The sequence below is a fragment of the Sciurus carolinensis genome, chromosome 17, assembly GCF_902686445.1.
Source record: "Sciurus carolinensis chromosome 17, mSciCar1.2, whole genome shotgun sequence".
Classification (NCBI taxonomy): Eukaryota; Metazoa; Chordata; class Mammalia; order Rodentia; family Sciuridae; genus Sciurus; species Sciurus carolinensis.
Window position 1 is genome coordinate 47,804,192 of NC_062229.1, and position 20,430 is coordinate 47,824,621.

The following is a 20,430-nucleotide window of genomic DNA, read 5'->3' on the forward strand; positions in this document are numbered from 1 at the left end:
CCCCCAAAAATTTATGTGTGAGATAATGCAAGAATATTCAGAGGCAAAGTGATTAGATTATGAGATATGTAATCTAATCCATAGATTAACACACTTGAATGGATTAAAGCGTGGTAACTGTAGGCAGGTTGGGTTTGGCAGGAGGAAGTAGGTCACTGGAGGCATGCCTCTGTGGTTTATATTTTGTCCTTGGTAAGTGGAGCTCCCTCTGTTTCCTGGCTGCAATGTTCTGAGCTATTTTCCTTTGCCATGCTCTTCTGCCATGATATTTTTTTTTTTATCTCAGGATCAGAGCTATGAAGTCGACCGACCATGGACTGAACCTCTGAAATTATGAACCAAAATAAACTTCTTCTCAAAGTTGTTCTTGTCAGATATACAGCCTACAGCAATGAGAAGCTGACTAAAACAGAAAGCTATTAAAGGAAGAGGGTAATTGTGGACTCTCAGTAATGATAGCATGGTATAAATTTTTTATTTCGCACTTTCCCCTTATATTGCCTCTTGGGTTCCCTCCAACTACCCAATCCCATGTGGTAGTGATATTTGTTACTACATGGGACCTAAATACTGCAGACACCCATCTCTAGATCTTTCATTAGAGGAGAATCATAAAACTTCAGCCATAAGAAAATACTTTGTATTTTTGAGAACTATTGTTTTGAGTCCAGGCAAACTTATTCCAACCTGAGACACCAAGTGCCTCTTGTTTTGTCTTTAGAATTTCAGAGAATTGTGAGAAAAGCTCTACATCAGGAAACTGCATATGCTGATATCCTTTAAATTAACTTCCTTTTTTGTCAGTGAACTCTTGGAACTCTGTCCTTTATGACTGGGATTGAAATGTGGTTCCTAAAAGCATAAACTTTGAAAAACTGTCCCTGAATAAAAGATCATCTGTTAGTATATTAACAACTGTTACATATATTATATATATTTTTAAATGACTATAATACTAATATACTTTGTTTCAACATATATTAACTCAGTTCTTATATTGACAATGAATAGTTATAATTTCCAGGCAGTTTATGCTGCTAATGGCTAAAACAAGGTCATCATCTAAGTCATTTGTGGAACTTCTCTAGCAGACCATATTTATGTGAAATGCCATTAAGCCTTAATGGGACTTATTGAACAATCACTGAGTTGAAAGAGATTGACCTCTAACACTCTCCACTGAGCACCAAAGAAAGCCAGCTCACCATTCTTCTTGTAGAACATAATTTCTCCTTTGAATTCTGTTTTTTCCTCCAGTGATTTTTCTATTTGAAGCATCAACTGCTCATTGGTTTCAACACCAAATAAGAACTTGCAGCTACAACTCTTCTGCATGACTTCGGTTCGGGCAAATCCAGCGAGCTCACAGAAGCCATCGGAACAGTAGACTATAGGGAAACCTTTAGCCACCTGGGCATTGGCGAGGATAAAGTTGCTATCTGCAGAGAAGCAAGAGAAGAAATTCAGCAACTTAAAAATCTTTAAATGACAATTTCAGCAACAAATTCCAAGCACATGTGTTTAACTAATGCATGTTCTGATGTGCTGTGCTGATAAAGAGACACTCCAAAACAGAAAATGGCATCCAACAGCAGATGCGAGAACTAAGCACTGACTTTGACTTGCAGTTCATAGGCCTGCTATGAGCTGCTCACCATCTAATTGGCAGTAAAGGATGGTGCTTTTGAAGGCTGCTTCCGGTTCATATCCTAACTGCCATGTGACGTACAGGTGAACTTTAATCAGATACTCAAACACTCTAAACCTGCTTCCTCACATTTGAAGAAGGTTGAAATTGGGGGTGATTCCAGAAAGAAGCCCAGTAGGGAATTGAGGTACAGAAGGGAAAAAAGGTAATAAAGGGTAAATTATAAGGGGGCTTAATGCCATGGACAACTCATGAGTTGAGACTCAATCATCTGGGTATCCTAGATGTGACTGTGAAAAACAGAACTCAAGATTTTCCCAGTAAGTGGAGTATTGATCCACCAACATTCACACCTCACTGGTTAAAGATCACTCCTGGGAGGGAGTCAATGTATTGGCACTTCTGACCCACTCATACTTTAGAGATATCTTGGGTAGGAAGAGACCAAAAGTCATTGGTATTTAAGGAAATGATCTACACATGATTCCAAGATGAGTCAAGATGATTCTTGTAGGGCACTAATAGGTATGTTATAAGGATTATTTAGTTACTTTATGTATGTGTTGTAGGGATTTGTGTGTGTGTGTGTGTGTGTGTGTTGCAAGGGAGCAAACCCAGAGCCTCGCACATGCTAAGCATGTGGTCTACCACTAAGCTACATCCTCGGCTCTACTGTAGGGATGAATGAGATTACCCATAAAAAGTGCCTAACAAAGTATCTGGCACAAAGACACAATAAAGATTATTGTTAAGAGCAATATTCACATTTATTATCATTATATTAACAAATAAAAATAAGAGGCCAATCAAAACTAGTAGACTATTATAAAGTGTTTGGAGATAACCCCTGGAGGAGAGCCTGAAAGTCAATATTAAAACAAGGTTCTTATGGGATGGATTTTTTGGAATTTACTTTGAAGGATGGATATGATATTTACAGGGAAAAGCACTGCATGTTGGAGAGGAACTTTAAAATGAGGTATTTCTAAAACCTGTTAGTGGGTTGCTCTTAGTTTCAGAATGAATTAAAACTGTTATAAAACCATCCATTTATTTGCACAAGAAACAAACGTTGAACACTGTCAATATACCAATAATGTTATAGGCTGAGATTGTATTGATAATAAATTAAAAATAGAAAGGACTATGGGATAAGTTGTTAAATGAAAAAAGTAAGATTTAATTAGTATGTTATAGGAACTATCTGAAAAAAAATACAAATACATAAACATGTACATGTATATCAAAACCATCTACCTAAAAATGAATGTGATAACTGGTAAGTGTAGTTGTCTCTATACAAAGAGTGACTAAAGGAAGAGGTGAGATGAAACCTTATTTTTATGACATATCCTACTATGTACCCTTTGAATTTTATACCAGATGCTTTATATATTGCCATTCAAAAAGTAATGTGTTTCAAAGAGGTTTACTGAGCAGACAGCCTTTGTCACATGCCATGAGGAAGCAGGAACTATAGTCACTTCTTGATGGTCAGCAAGACAAGTACTGAGATCTATCCCATAGGTTTCCTCATTTCCTTTTAAGCTTCTGCTGTTAATTTCTAAACTACATCCACTACTCAGCTTTGTTCTAACTAACCCCTAACCTCAGAGTACCAATTGGGGTTATACCACCTGTATCCCACCTTGGCCCCACTGGTTCTTCCACCCCTTAGCCACTTTCTCCCTCTGAATGCTGAGCTAAAGCTGCACACTTGGAAACTGAATTATATGCTGTTTTGAAGTTATGGGAGAGAATTAAATTATCCCAGAAGGATAATTCTCTCATATTTTGCAGGATCGTTTATTGACTGTATATTTAATATTGAACTTTGTCCCAGGCATGGATGCAAAAAAGTTTATGTGATCCCTGTCCTTGAAGATCAGTTATGACCCTATGGGAATTTCCAGCTTGGTTCAGAGGAAGGCACTCTCCTTTGGGGTGGTGGTCTAGGTCTCACCAACTACACACAGCTTGGAATCACTCTCTAACCATAATGTGTGTCTCTTCTTCCCCTATTTAAAAATGTGGTGGAGAGATTACTTAGAAAATATAATTGTATAACATTGGCGAAGTCTTCAAACATACTAAAAGAATTCTTAATATGCTTTCACAAGTCATTTTTCAGTAGATCATCAACATGTTTACTGCCAGGATACATGGTTCTACCATGTGGCAGGTCCTAGGGTGAGGGACAGGGGATGTTTAAAGAGTATAGCATGGTCTATAGCTCTAGGATATTATAATTTAATTAAAGAAATGCACGAATACAGAAAACAATAAAACACAGCCTCCAAGTACCAAATCAGTAGTACAGAGATAATAATTGCTGTAAGAATTCCGAGATTAAACGTCTCATAGACATTGAAAATGGCTAACTTGGAATAAGACAAAATAGGTGGAGTTGACTTACTGAAAGTTCTGGTCTATTAGGAACAGATGCCTGGATGTAGTAGGGTTGTTGGATGAATAAGGAAAGGAAATGGAGAGAAAGAACAAGCAGTGCATTTTGTCCTCAAGTCCAGTTTTCCCATCTGTTATATATGTAGCTATATATAACAGTTATATAGTTGCAATAGCTTTTTTTTGTTAGTGTCTGTCTGTCTGTCTGCTATATTTTTCCCATCTTTCTATTTTCAGATCTCTTAGGTATCCATATTTTAGTTGTTTTGCATTTGGTTTTCATTTAAATTTTCTAAGGTAAAATATGAAAGTATATCCTTCCACCTAAGATTAATATAATTACTTTTTTTTACTATGTTTTTGTTAATTTGCCTTTTACATTTTTAAAAATTTGGAATATATTTAAAAAATTTCAAACAATAAACACCTATAGACCATTTGTCCAGAGAAAATCTTTGTGTGTATCAGGTATACTTGTATGTCCTTTCTTCCCCAAAGAAGAAACTTATAACTTCAATATTTGTGATGATTACTCACATTTACATATATTTTTTACCTCTTATTTATTCTCATGCAATATATTGTCTATTTTTCTGATATTTAAGGCATATAACATAGTATTTCTTTCTGTCTATTTCTTAGTGACATGCTTTTTGAATTAATTTCTTTGGATTTTTATAATTGTTAGCAGACATAAGAAAAAAGGTCAAGTCCTTTAAAGTTATCATAAGCTTCTGATAAAAAGATGCTGAAAGATTCACCAAGTTGCCTGGTCTGTGTGTTTCATTTAAGGATTACAGTGTGTGTGAGATAGCTAATTCTTTCTGCAAACATACTACAAAAACAAAGCAAAAATAAATAAATAAATGAAGGCATGCATTTTGTCTTTTCTGTTTATATTTAGCATTTGTCCTCAATATGTAATTGCATTTCAATTCCAAAGAGAATTTAGTGGCAATCTGTGCTTTATAAAGCTTAGTGTACTAGCTACATGAATGGTCCTTCTGTTTGGGAAAGTGTAGCTCCTTTGCCCAGCTATCTACTTGGAAACATATGCTTTCCTGAATACAGTCCTGGAATTCCCAAAGAAGAAACATGACATTTACTTTAGAATTATGTAAAACAAAGCCACTGCCATAATGATTAGGCACTCATCATGGGCATATCACTATCCATACATATGCTAAGGGTATTTAACCTTTTAAGGAATCAATTATGCATATGTGATATGCATCTAAATGCCACACAGCTTTTCTCTGCTTGTTTCTAGGTCATCCTTTTTTGTATTTGCAGTTTGAAAGTGACAGCAAACAGTAAGATCTAAATGCATTTACATATCAGGCAGTTGATTATTTCTCTAAATGCTTCCTTAGCAAAAAAAAGCTTTCATGGATCATCAGAGGGAATCTCATGATGAGTAGAGACCCAGGTCATTCAGTCTCACCTCCTAATCTGGAACACTACTTTCCCACTGAGAAATGCACAATTCTTTGTTGACTTCCTAAGCACCAAAGGAATGGAGAGATATAGAAGATACCATCACCGCTACTACTGCTACTACTACTATTAATAATAATAATATTAGGTGTAGGCAAATACTGATCTACTACTAACTGTAATGTTTGTACTTGCATCACTTTAAAGATGAGAAGATTGAGACCTGAAGAACTTTAGTTTCCTATTGAAAATCCAAAACTAAAAATTGAAAAACCCAGTCTAAATCACATACGGTTTTACTCTATCAAGCATTCTTTCTTTAAAGACATGACTTGCCAGGAGAAAAGGGCAAGTTGCTGAAAAATATTTTTATCTTTTCTAGTCTTCAAAGTGCCCAAAGCCAATGATTTTTCTTTATAGAGATCATTTATTAAAAGTTAATTTATGGGCTGCAGTTATAGCTCAGTGGTACAGTGCTTGCCTTAGCACGTGTGAGCACTAGGTTCAATCCTCAGCACCACATAAAATAAATAAATAAAATAAAGGATTGTGTTCATCTACAACTAAAAAAAATTTTAAGAAGTTCATTTATGACATCTCTTAAAACAGTCCAGATCTCCCAACAACCTCTGTCATTTCCTCATTTCCTCCAGAAAGTCAATATTTCAAAAGTATGACAGTAACTTCCTTGGTTCTGAAATATTTTGCATAGGCCCACTCCAGACTCTCATAAGAGGCATAGAAATGTAATTGCTATTCAAATTCAAACTGCTCCTCAGTCCGTGTTGGTGTGTACCATAGTGTTTCTAAAATTTTCCCATTGAAATATGCTCCCACTGGACAAAGCCAGTTAGTGCCTATTATAAAGTCATCACCCTAAGGCTGATTGATGTGTTTTGAAATCTCATGTGTAATTTAACTAAGTACCAGAATTTTGCATTTCACTCTTTAATATATTTATTATTCTCATTTTAGTGTTTTTGATTTTGTTTTCTTGTGGACCTGACAAATTTTTAATTCAACCGAAACTTCATGAAGATGTGTTATTTGTTTGTTTTCTGTGACTATGTGCATATTGTTAGGCATAACACTATATGACCTGGGCTTGAGGATCACAACTTTAGGTAAGTCCATGTTCAGAAGGTTAGGCAGATTCAAATCAGTCTTTCCCTGCAGGTTCAAATATTTAAAGGCAATCATCTTTAGCACCCAGTCCAGTACCTCTCCATATGGCAGACCTCAGAGCCATTCAGAGCAAAGGGGTTACTGATAGACAGTGACATCACATCAAAGAAAGATCTGTACACCCTTGACTCCTTACACCAACAGTGCAGAAATTCAGACTTGGATGATCCAAATCTTTATTTCTGAAGAGTGCCTTTGGTACTTAACTCTTTTAAAAAAGTAAACCTTGTGTTGTGTTAGCAAGTACTTATATTAAAATATATACCCTGCAGGTAAGGCAGATGGGCAAACTCAAATTCACTAGCCCTTACTTTTCTGCAGAGAGTAAAAAACAAGCATGAACATTTAACCTTGATTATGAGCTGCCCTCATGCTTTAAGAATTACCTTTGTGCACAGGTTCAATGGACATAACATTTTCTATCCCTTCTGATATTGAACATGGTCATCTCTGGAGACTACTTTATTCAGGCAGATAGAATATTAATGTCTATGATTTTAAAATATTTAATTGATCTTTGCACTTTATATTGATTTCAGGGAGCTTAATTGTATCATTTTCAAGTATGATGGCATCTTTATTAGATTAATGATACTGTCTGTAAGCTAAAGATCTCCACATGCCCTCAGCCAAAATTTAGGAAGTTATTTGGATTTGAGTACTTTTCTAATCTTATTTTTTAAAAAATGAGAAATTTGTAGAGAGAGATTCTCACAGTCCCTGTGTTTTGAAGATTCAGTGTCAATCTTCAAATGTCACATTGCTGGCTTTCATCCTTCATTCATAAATTTATTTTTAAAATACTGTGTAAATTATCACTCCAAATAGACAAGGATTAGATGAAAACTTTGTAACAAGGCAAAACTCAAAGCTGTAACTCTAGTGTCGAAGTAATAAAAGAAAGCAGTATGTTGTATATGCTTATAAGAATATATTGCTCTCTTTAGTCATATAAACAAATGCACATGCATGTGCACACGTAAACAAGTGTCCTTCACAACCTTGCCATTGAGCATGGTCCTGTACCAGCAACATCAGTTTTAGTTGGAACTTCTTGGCAATTCAAAATCTTAAGCCTCACCCCAGATCAAATGAACTGGAATCTGCATTTTTAATAGGACTCACTCAATACACCTTAAAGTTGGAGTAACATTAGAGAAAGCTCCAAGAACCTACTGACAATAAATGGCTAAGGGAGGGGAGCTAAGGATAACAAAAGGAAATTTATTCTCCCAGTGGGGTGACACAGGTCTGTAATCCCAGTGACTTGGCAGGCTGAGGCAAGAGGATCATAAGTTCGAGGCCAGTCTCAGCAATTTAGCAAGAACCCGTCTCAAAATAACAAATAAAAAGGACTGGGGATGTAGCTCAGCAGTAGAGTGCCCCTAGGTCCAATCCCTAGTCTGTCTCTCTCTCTCTCTCTCTCTCTCTCTCTCTCTCTCTCTCTCTCTCTCTCTCTCTCTCACACACACACACACACACACACACAGACTTATTTTCATTGTATATCTTTTCTTTTGAATTTTATACCATATGTGTGTAATATCTATACAAAAATATCTTCTTAAAGTTTAACCATTCATTCGAATGGCTGAGTAAAAGTAACTTGATTAAAAATAAAAAGTAATCTTGATGAAGAAAAAAGGACTATATGAGAGAATTGATTTCTAGTTCCAATAACAAAGATAAAGTTCATTAAGACAAATCACTTTGATGAAAATTTAGTTTTCATCCTTCCTTCCTTCCTTTCTTTTTTCTTTTTCAGTACTGTGGATTGAAACCAGGGTCTCACACATGTTAGGCAAGTGAGCTACCACTAAGCTACATCTCCAGCCCTAAAACACTCTTTATTATAATTTAAAACTAGCAAAATCATCAGTAAGTTTTGGAAATTCCATTTTTGTCAGCTGTATGTATGTCAATGTTGAGTCGTACTAATTTCTGTCAGGCTTATTGTCTCAGGAAATGAGCTTCAACTTGAAAAAAAATGTTTTTTCATGAAGGCACAGTGAGATGACTCATAAAGAAAAATGAAGGAGAAAGTTCAGAAAATCTTAAAGGTGATGATAAAATACACTCAGTATTTTGACCACAATTGATTCTCTACATACACATGGGTAATAATATTAAAGTGTGTTTGACTTTTCTCTGGTTCTTATCTCATAAACTCAATTTTTCAAACAAAATGGTCTTTCACATCATCTGTTCACTTCTCTAAAAATTAGTATTATTATCTATGTTCTCTCCTTCAGAGGTACACTTCAAGGGACAGGGGTTTGATTCTTTTGCTTATTAATGTAGTCCCAACCATAGTAACCATAGTTGCCTGGCATACAGAAGCAGCTGTTCAACAAATATTTGAGAAAAACAAGTATGTAACTTTCTTTAAAGCACCCCAAATTGGAGGGCAATGTTTTTTACTGAATCTATTATCTGTTTTATTGTTAAGCAGAAATCACTTATAACAAACCAGCAGCTTTGCTTTAAAAATAAAACCAGATCCTCCCTATGTAGTTGATCTCAAGTCCTTAGCTCTCAGGTTAATGTGCTACTTTCAGGAAAATCTTTGGTAAACAGAAATAAAAAGTTTAACTTCCTATTCCAAAACAGATTGAACATAATCAGACAGCTAAATAAATCTAAACAAAGCCCATTCTCCAGTATACAGCAGGAAGAAATAATAAGGCTCTACTCCTCCTTCAAGAAAACAGTGTGTGTATGAATCAAGCATTTGGAAACATTACGGATTTTTCCAGGTCATTAAGGGGCTACTTTGGAATTTTCTAATCCAAGATCTGCATCTTGGCCACTGTCCTAGTGAGGGCAGGCTAACCTGTTCCAAATATTTTATAGAAAGGACTAGGTCTGATGTAAATACCCCTGATTTGCAGACCTATGATTCCTACATTTTTGTATTTGTAATTCCTGTCCTTCCTTACCCCACCTCCAAATCAAATAGGAACCATAAGTGGGTTTCCTGACAAGATCCTGCTCATCTCCTGCTTTTTGCAAAGAGCAGGGGAAGACAAAGCTTAGTCCTGGCCACAGTTCTCCTCCTTCTCAGCTTCCATAACTAACTGGATAATATAAAAATGCCAAAGCCCTCAACCCAGAGGAAAGGGAAGGAAGGAGTTAGGAGTTAGGAGTTAGGAGGAAAGTGGCAGGGTGTGGATTTTCTGGGACAGTTCTTATTTTGTGTAATTTTATTCTCTCAAATAAATTACCAACTATGTAGCTCATTGTGATTTAAATTTTTATACCTTTGTAAAACTTTTCTTAGGAGTTGATTTAAGAACACAGTAAAGACCACATGATAAGATTTTTGTTCTGAAAAACCGGTACTAACTTTGGCATCCTGTGTGGCCCATTGAAAGACAGATTAAATGGAATACACCAAATAAAACCAGTCATATACTATGAATACACAAATTCCCCAAATATCTAATTTAACTTATCTCCTGTTCCTCCTGCTGCATAATCTAGACTTTGCTTACAATTATGTTTAATCCAATGAGTATTTCCTTTTAATTTTAAGTAGGCTGGAAGTGCTCCTTTCTTTAAACACAGGAAGACCTGAAGTAGAAAAGTGGATTAATTCAGCCATATTTTAGTGATGTATTTTTTTCACACTTTAAAGGTCAGTTAAACTTAAAATTTTAAAGATAGCATATATAAATCAGTAAGTCCAACATACCAGAGTGGACCGACTATTCTTGCTCCATTTGAGCTTTGTTTATGTACTTCAGAGGCTAATGAGATTCAAATGTTTTTCATAATTTGGTAGCATTTTCCAGAACCTCATCTGTCCACTGCATAGTCTTCTCTGCCTCACAGTACTTATGTTAGGTTAAACAGGAAAGATGAGTGACTTTACAAGAGATAATTGTAAGTTAATTGCAGCAGGAAACCTAAGTCTAAACTAATTTGATAGTTATAGATATTCCATGGCTATAATATCAATATTTTTACTGTACTGTCTTAAGAATAATGCAGCGGGGGTGGGCAAAACTTTAAGAAGGGAGACAATTGCTAAGGGCAGGGGTCTAGGATTTGTGAGAGGTGGAGGCAAGAAGATGTTAATTAAGAAACAAACCAAGAAAGGTGAGGGCTGACTCTGCATTATGAAACGGAGATGAGCAGGAAGGAGGCAGCCAAACAAATTAGACAGACTGAGAAACAACAGATAATAGCTGCTGCCTGTTAAGCTGCAGTGATATGCCAGCCTCTCAGGCCTGCATTTTGTATTTTGAATTTCCGGCCCTCACAATAGCAACTTAAGGTCAGTATCACTATAGACGAAGGCTCAGAAAGGTTGACTAGCCTAACAATGCTGACCATCCAAGTGTATTTTAGAGTTATAATAACCCCAAGTGAAGCAGATGACAGCTGGATGTGATTTACAGCTGAGTCTGAGTAGCAGCTCTTTGCACCAAGCCCACTGTTTCTCAAAGCATGATCCTCATCTTCCTGGTCCACCTTGTCCAAAGGAACCTCCTGGGTTGCTTATTGCATTCATAGTTCCCCAGACCTCACCTTGCCTCTACTAACTTAGAACCTCCAAGACATGGGTCCTGGAGACCTTCATTTTAAGCAAGAGAATTTAGGGTGATCTATATCAGACAACAAATTCAGAATTTCTGCCCTAGTGGAAGGAATTGTAGATCATATTCTTCAGCCCCACCTGGAGAGGTGATACCAACCCTGTAGATAAGTATGTACAAGATTTCTAAACTTCGGATGAATTTCTTTCTGTATAATAAAACTTGGATTTTATACTTTTCTTTTATTCTTCAAGAGACTTTCAAAAATTAGCTCAGTTCAGAGAACTACAGAAGCTCAATGTTTGGGAGGATCACAAAGGCCATTATCATTGCGTGGTTATTCAGTCTCTTGCTCAGGATCCTCATGTTGGGAACCTTGCTCTTTCACAAATCCATAATGTCAATGCTGTGACTGTGAAGGGTGGTCACCTAACCCACATGTGGATTTAGCATCTACTCTTGATCTTATTACCTAGAATAATCTCTGCAAAGAAAACTATGTCTACCATTCTCCTGTTTAAATTCTTTAAGGATTTTCCATTGCATTTGGAATGAAACCCAGTCTCCCTCCACCATGCCCTGTAATATCCTGTCTAAGATCTTCCTTACTCCTCACCTGGTATCTTCATCTGAGAATATTCTTCCCAGCTCCATCCAGTCTCCAGACTTTTGCCCACATAGTTCTTTTTCTCTCATTTTCATACTTCAGGTCTCAAATTTAATGTCCACTGCTTAGGTAGTCCTTCCCTAATCATCTTATCAAAGTGGTATCTCCTCCCATTATTCTCTAACATTTTCAGTCTGTTTTATATATCTTAACATTGAGTATTAAAATTCTTGATGATATTTCAATATTTTAGTCATATATAATTTTTTAGCCATTCACACCTAAGCCCACGTAACATAAACCTGTAAATACATAATTGCATAATCTATATGGAAACGGTCCCTCTTGTTATATATCTTATCATCAAACACATTATGTGTGTGTAGTTTCGTCTTTTTCCTAACTGCACATTATCCAAGGTACACATTTTTCCTAAAGGAGTGCTATCTGTACACTTGAGTGATGTTGAGACCACAAAAGACATCTAACCTGCAACAAGGAAGACTGTCTTCTCATGAGGAAGTTCATTTCTGCTGACGATGAGATTTTATCTTTTAGACCTAAGTAATAAGGAGGTTTAAATATGAAACATAGTCCATCTGGTGAACATTTTCTATTTTGGATAAATGGTGTCTATACACTAGAAACCTTAGAATAGAATTACAGTTCAATAAATAATGAGCTGTCTGATCAGACCCAAGTTACCAGCCCTCTCTGGGCCTTTCTTATCTCATGTCTAAGGAGAGGAAGTTAATGACATGATTTCCAGATCTTTTCCACCTCAGACCTGTGGTGATTCAATAAATTATGGATGCAGAGGTACATGTAAACAGTGACGATAACCTGACAATTGTACTCAATGATATAAAAATAGTGCATACATTTTTAATCTTATGAAATAAAGAAAAGAAGGAAGGAAGTTACGAAGGGAGAAAAAAAGCAAAGAAAGCAGATGTGTAGAAAGGGACACAGATAGGTAGGAAAAAAGGAAGAAGGGAAAAAGAAGGGGAGAGAGGAAGGTAAATTATAGACAGACAAAAAGAATAGTAGCTTGAACATTAGAAGCCAGCTGTAGAAATATCTTTAAACAGCACAGAATGTGTCAGATTCCGTTCACTGTTTCAGGAAAGAGTTAGCACACTCTAGTATGTTGCTCAGGCCACAGTCAGATGTGGACCCTTTTTAGTTATGAGATGTTGGCAAACTATGTACTTTTCCGAACTTTAGTGTTCTCATCCTATAAAATAGGGGGCGGTTATTCTCGCACATAAACTAAAGGCATTGCTCCATAAATCAAAACTATCTTTTCCAAATTGCTGTTTCAGCAATTTCCCTTTCTGGGAGTAGACATTCAGATCAGTCAAAAACTATACAAAGGTTTTTGAATTAAGAACCATTTGCATTGTAGTCTGATTTTACAGACATATTCACTAATCATCCAGCAAATATTTATGGAACATGTATGTGCTAGGCATTGTGTCAAAGAAAGAAAAATCGTATGGTGACATGCTATGAAAGTAAAGTGGAGCAAGCAGAATTAGGAATGACTCCTGGAAATTTCTAAATTACTATAACAGGAAAGTGGTGGGGTGACTCTGTAGACATAAAGGAAGGATTCCCAGGCAGAGGGGAGATCAAGTACAAAGGCACTGGGCGGAAGCATGCTTGATATGTTTGTGGAAAAGCGAGGAAAGGAGTACAACTGGAACCCCCAAGGAGTGACTGCTCTGCTTCTATCATGAAAGGGCCACTCCAGCTGTTTTGCTGAGAACAGACTCTAGAAGAACAAGGGCCAGACTGGAATGAACAGTTAGGAGTTATCGTACTAGTTCATTTTTAAAAAAATGTGATGTTGGACTAGCAGTGAATGTGGTGAGAAGTGGTAGGTATGAGGCATTTTAGGAAGAGTAGTAGAAGGGGTTTGCCTCTGGCTTTGATTGCAGTGCGATAGATTTTTAAAAATGTAAGGATGATGTCTATGCTTTTGCCTTAAACACTAGAGGGGTAGAGGTACATTTATGAATTTTTAAAAAATAAGTCTTCAAGTTTGGGAGATTTCAAGAGTCTGGTCTTGGATAGGCTGTTAAAGAAAACTGTTAAGTATCCAAGAGGAGAGGTAAAGTAGGTAGGTAAATAAATGAGTCTGAAGATTAAGGGTGAGAGCTAAGCAGATGATAAAAATTTAGAATTAGCAGAAATTTAAAAATATATGGAGTGAGTACAAACAGAGCAAGGTAAAGTATAAATACTGACTCCAGTAGTTACAGGTTGGAAAACTCAGAAGAAACCATCAAATGAGACTGAGAAAGAATGGCTGAGGACGTAGAAGAGAATCAAGAAGGAGATCATGAAACCAATTTTTACAGGTCAATACTCAGTATATTTCATGCTTAAATATGATGTGCAGGATAAACTTTTGGATAAATCAATAGAATCTTGCTTTGAGTCAAGAGACTGGGAAAGGCTTTCTTGAAGACACTGTACATGCTCTAGTTGAAAGAATGACCCTGTAGGTACTGGTTTGGCTTCTCTGCTTTGCTCAACTCTGCACGTGGGGGAGGAGAAGTCAGATGAGATACTTCACAAATCAATGAGTCTTCCCAACAAATGTGTGTGTGTGTGTGTGTGTGTGTGTGTGTGTGTTTGTGTGTATCCCACAATTTTACTTTCCTCTGCTAATAATAATTTAGACTGGTTTTTAAAACATTTTCCTATTTATATTTTAGATCATTGTAATCATAAAGTAGCTACAATTGTGAAAACTAACTTTCCTTTTGCTATTATGTGACCACATTCTGTCCAATGAGTCATGAGATAAGTCAGTTTGCACATATCTAGTGAGCTCTTTTCATTTCTGTTAAGAGGTATGAGAAGATAAATGCTCTTACCACCCAGGCCACTGTGCCCTTCTACTTTTTCTGACCCCTCATCCCTGCCTTGGAGTAGCATTATGGTATCCAGGTCTGTGGTTGTCATCTTGTGACCTTAAGGGGAGATGCCTGGACATGGCAGGTCTAATGGATGGGAAAATGCCTGTTTTTTTTTTTTTTTTTTTTTTTTTTTTTTTTTTATTACAGAGAATAGCAAAGCAAACTAAAACTAGAGTACACTAAAAGTAGAGATTATTACCACTAACTTCATCCTCAGCCCCTCTATGTAATTTACAAATATTCTATAATTTTATAATGAGAAATATAGCAATTAGATTTGTAGTAATATTTAGAAATAAAAATCTCCAGAATTCAGGTCTTGGTTGGTGGCTGCACTTTAAAAAGCATGGAAGTATTATTTCTTAGATTTTTTCAAGAGGCCTTAGAAGTCTTCTGTTTCTGCCCTTCAGGGTCACCCCCTTTCTACTGGATAATGCCTGTCTGCCATCTTACTACAAGTTCTCTTTGTAATAAGAAGGTCACTGTGTTTAAGGTAGATTATGACCTCTGAGCCTCCTTTACCACTAGACAGAATTATTGTTATGGTTTAGACATGAGGTATGCCCCCAAGACTCATGTGTTAGGCAATGCAAGAATCTTCAGATTTGAAATGATTAGATTATGAGAGTCTTAACCTAATCAGTGGATTAATCCACCAATATGGATTAAGTGGGTGGTAACTGTAGGCCAGTTGGATGTGGCTGAAAGAGTTGGGTCCCTGGGGACATGATTTAGGGGGTTTATATTTTGTCCCTGGTGAGTAGAGCTCTCTCTGTTTCCTGGTTGTCATGTTCTGAGCTGCTTTTCTCCACCATGCCCTTCTGCTATGACGTTCTGTCTCATCTTAGGCCCAGAGCAATGGAGTCGACCGACCATGGGCTGAAACGTCTGAAACCATGAGACAAAATAAACTCTTCCACCTCTACATTGTTCTTGCCAGGTCTTTTGGACAGGGAGACAAAAAAGTTGACTAAAACAATTACATTCAGGTAGAGACTAAGTATTTTCCATCCTAATGTCCATCCACAGTTCATGCTTCTGCTTTCTGAGTGAACCTAGAACAAGAGAGCTCTCTCCTTTTTGTGCCAATGCTGCATGTATATTAAATGGTGCAATTTCCCCCTCTCTCTAAACTGACAAAATAGTAGACTAGATAATGACCAAACAAATTGAAAAGAGGGGGATCAAATCATGAAATAGAGAGATTATGACAAATCTTTGTTTTGGCAGATATTTGTGCCCCTTTCTGAGAATTTCTTATTTGTATAGAATCATAACTCTCTTTTTGTGATTTAATAACCATGTGCTGGCAAATACATTTTGCTTTCCAATTGGAGACAAAAAATAATGCTAGGGGAGACTTTACAAGGGCAAGGGAACCAATTACCTAACCTCCCTGTCTCTAATATTATTAGAGTGTAAAATAGAGGGAAAAAAGTAGAGTGTGGGATAATGCTGTTTCTTCTTTACATCATAAACTACATTTCTTGGGTTTTTCTCTTGATAAACATTTGCTGAAAATTATAGAACTTGATTAAGTTGTCAAGGTCATTTGAGATCAGTAATTGTCTAGCAGTAGTGGGAGGAGGGTATCTTATAGACTTTCTTTTTGAATCTGGGAGTTAGAGCTCATATTTGTAATTGGTGCAGTAGATCGATAGAAGTGGAAACTCCCTCTGGGAAATCTGGAGCCATTTATATGCTATTTAAAAATCCACACATTGTCAGAAGGCCCAGGACTATGCCATCAAGCTATTTCTTGCCTTCCTCTACCCCAGTTCTCTATCTGGGCACATAAAACTATCATTTATTCACTGATTTTTTTTAAAAAAAAATCACTAACTATAAAACTGTATTGGAATGTTCTATCAAATGAGCATACAGTATATATTTTCTAAGTGAGCATAATCAAATCTGTGCCAACTCAGTTTCCTGGTTTCCATTTTGACTATATTCCCTAAAATTAGTTGTTAAAAAAAAATAACTCATTTAGGGCTGGGGATATGGCTGGGCTGTAACTACTTGCCTGGTAAGTTTAAGGCCCTGGGTTCCATGCCCAGCAAAAAAGATGATGATGATGATGATGATGATGATGACGATGATGATGATAATAACTCATTACAACTTGCATAACTTTTACCCAGCACATTAGATTACTGTAGCTCTGTAAATCCGAAATACCTGAGTAGTATAAGGGCATTAAAAAGATTAGCATTTAACATCTGCATTTTAAGAAAAATCCATTTATTTGAAACAATTTATCTTATCCAGGTAAAATGGACTTTTACAAATGATGGTTGCCATATTTTCATTCTTAAATATTCATACATAAAAATTAAAGAGAGTAATGTGACCAACATCCAGATAGTTACCTTTCAGATTTAACGAATATTAACGCTTTCATATTTTTCCTAATGTGATGATAGTAAGATGCTGCTGACATCCCTTCCCCAGTGATGGTCTCTCTCATCCCTCCATAGAGGGTGCATATGTGTGTTCCAGAGACGTGTGTAACACAGGAGTGAGCAATCATCCCACACACTTTTGTTTTTATATTTTCATCATATTTATTGTATGTATAAACAATCTGTAGAAATGTTCCATGTGTTTGCAAATTTTTCATAAATTGTATTATTCTTTCTAAAATTTTTTTAGTTGTCAGTGAACCTTTATTTATTTATATGTGGTGCTAAGAATCAAACCCAGTGCCTCACACATGCCAGGCAAGTGCTCTACCACTGAGGTATAACTCCAGCCCTAAATTATATCATTCTTTATGCATCATACTGATGTCTGCTCCCATCTGCCAGTAGAGTTTGTTTTCTATTTCAGTTCTCATTGATAACTATATGTCCACTTGTTTCATTTTAACTACTTAACTATAGATACAAAACACTTTATCTATCCATTCTTCTGTGGACAGGTGTTCTTCTCCCTCCCTCCCATCTTTCCTTCCTCTCTCAATGCAATAATAAACGAAGCAGCATGGCCATGAAGCATGAGTGCCAGAATTTCTTGAAGTTCACTGTAAGCTTTATAACCCACAAAAACATGTGTTTTTTTTTTGAAATATCTATCCGGTAATTGATAGTCATTTTCATTTTTTTAGGATTATTTAACAAATTATGCTGGTGATTCTTCTGCTACAAACTTTCTACTGCTAAAATACCCTTCACTGACCTTTGTGTCCTGACATTGGTACCTATTCAGTGTGCTAACAGTAGCAATAATATCAAATCAAAGTTGTTTTCAACAATATCAAAAGTTAGTATCAGATGAAAATGGCAGCCACTTAAGATACCAAGTTGGTTTATATAGAGGAAAGGGATATCAGGGCGTGAGCTATGAGGATAAGAGATAAATAGCTTTTAAAATTAAAACATCAGAAAATTGCCAAGGCAATATTGATAGGGAAGCTATTTAGGTTGGACCATAGAAAACTGCCACGTGTATGTCAGACATCAGCAACACATCCAAATTGGATGCTCTTCATGCTTTCTGGATTTGGCATCAGTTAGGATGGTTTTCTCTGAAGTAGTCAAAGACTATTTCTGAAACCCATGTGGCCTACCTCTCAAATGATTCATACAATTCTCTCTCACACACTTTATCCAGGGCTGCCATCCAGGGTTGAGCATTTGTGCTTCTCACAAAGGATCCCAGCCAAATGGGTGAGGAGGGACTGATGACTAACCTCACACACCCAGTCTGTGCAAAGAGGAGCCTTTTCCTAATTGATCTGCCCAATGTATGTGCTTTTTCTAAGTTTCACAACAGCACCCTACAGGGGACTTTAGCTCTTTTCTAAAAAGAGCTAAAGCAACCTAGACAACTGAGGCATAAAAATGAACTGAATGGAGAAATAGAGGCCCAGAGCTTCCTAATGCATGCAAATGGAAACTGAAACTGCTCTGTTACACTGGACCTTTGGTTTTTTCATAACTCAAATCTTTCTATATTAAACATCCCTTTGATGAGTTGTTGACAGATTTTCAGCTACAAATTCTGAGTGAAGGATATAGTTGGGGAAATGAAACCAGGAGTCAGATTATCTTCTTGGCAACCAAATAGGGATGACATATTCAAGTTACATTAGAGCATTTGCAATCTATTGATTGAAGTAAATAAACCTCTAAGGTGTGTTCTGTTTGCTGATCATGCAGGTGCCTTCCATTTCACCCTGTATTTTTCTTTAAAAAAAGAAAACAAAATGCTGTAACCCTAATTGCTCTTGTGCATTCTTTGCTAAAAATAAATTTAAACCGAGATACAGCAGCAATCATCTCCGATGCATAGTTCAAAGGTTTTAAAAGCAGTTCAGCATAGGCACCTCTGACTGGGGCTGGGTGTCATGTATTCTCTTCTGGTGTCAGATCTCAACTTGTTGCAATTAATTTGATGTATTGATTTAATATATCAAGCAGAGATGTATTTACCTGCAAGGGCACTGAGGGAGATGTTTCTGGGGAAAAAAAGGAATATTTGCGAATGAAGATGAGATCCTTTGATGAAAAGAAAACTGAAAGTGGGTAGCAATCACAGAATCAGGCCCTACACACTCATTACTTCAAGGCTCAATGCCCCAAATCAGAGTTAATGATGAATCAGCATTGCATTGTTGGATACTTCCATTCTGTGAAAGAACACCATGTGGTAGAAAGGAAGCCAAGCAACAGATGTGCTTTTCTAGGCTGGTTATTTAAACTAGAGTGAAATTACAAAGACCCATTTTGACACTACACATTAAAGCTACCAGAAGTTCTGGAGAAAAGTTGCTATTTCTTTTTTCCAATATATAAATTGTAAATTTCTTTTTACTTTAAAAATTGTCTGTCTTGATAAATCATTAATTGAAGCAAAAAATGCAAAAAAAAAAAAACCACCAATGATAATTATATAAAGGAAACTAAATTATTTTATCCTCTTTCTTATTTATTCAAAAGAAATTGCAGATTATCTACAGCATCATGGTATTAGATAGTTGTGATTAAAGTTTAAAGGAAAAAATACATATGGTATCCTTGGTTATGTGGTTCCCAAAGCTATGTCTTTTTGTTTTTCTTTAATTTTTTTTTAAATTTGAAATGTATTATGTGTAACAGGGAGAGTACACTGGTGATTAAAACACAATCCCTGTCTCCAAATTTGTGGGCTTAATGGGGAACATGCATAAAGAGGAAAATGTAATACATTTTGAAATGTGTAAACATAGAGGTACATGTGAATATTTTATATGGACATGACCATATTTTTTAAAAAGTGCATATTCTTCATTTTCAGTTAATGCAGTTTTTCTCCATGATCATAGATAAACATTTTTAATATTACATTACTAATAGCAAAATAGTCAACAGTTTGGACATGCTATAGTTTGCTAACCATTTTCTTATACTTATTTGTTCAGGTTATTTAAAAATTTTTTCACACTATGACTATCTTAATGAAGAACAACTTTTATATTTTATTTATTTATTTATTTATTTATTTATTTATTTATTTATTTATTTATACCAGGAATTGAACCTAGGGGTATATAACCACTGAGCCACCCTCAAGGCGCTGTTTTTTTAAAAAAAAATATTTTTATTTAGAGGCAGGGTCTTGCTAAGTTACTTAGGGCTTCACTAAGTTGCTGAAGCTGGCTCTGAATTCATATGATGCTCCTGCCTCAGCCTC

The 20,430-nt window shown here is 36.1% G+C and overlaps 1 protein-coding gene across 2 annotated transcripts in view; it reads right to left on the minus strand.

The window, feature by feature from the left end:
- Positions 1-20,430, minus strand: part of Kcnh8 (potassium voltage-gated channel subfamily H member 8) — a 360,225-nt gene that overhangs the window by 250,170 nt on the left and 89,625 nt on the right. The window contains exon 2 of one of the 2 annotated variants that reach the window (XM_047531743.1): positions 1,206-1,439. The exons of the other annotated variant lie outside the window; for it this stretch is intronic. Coding sequence (XP_047387699.1) covers positions 1,206-1,439 — 234 coding nt within the window. The remainder of the gene's footprint in view (positions 1-1,205; positions 1,440-20,430) is intronic. 2 annotated transcript variants of the gene reach the window in all.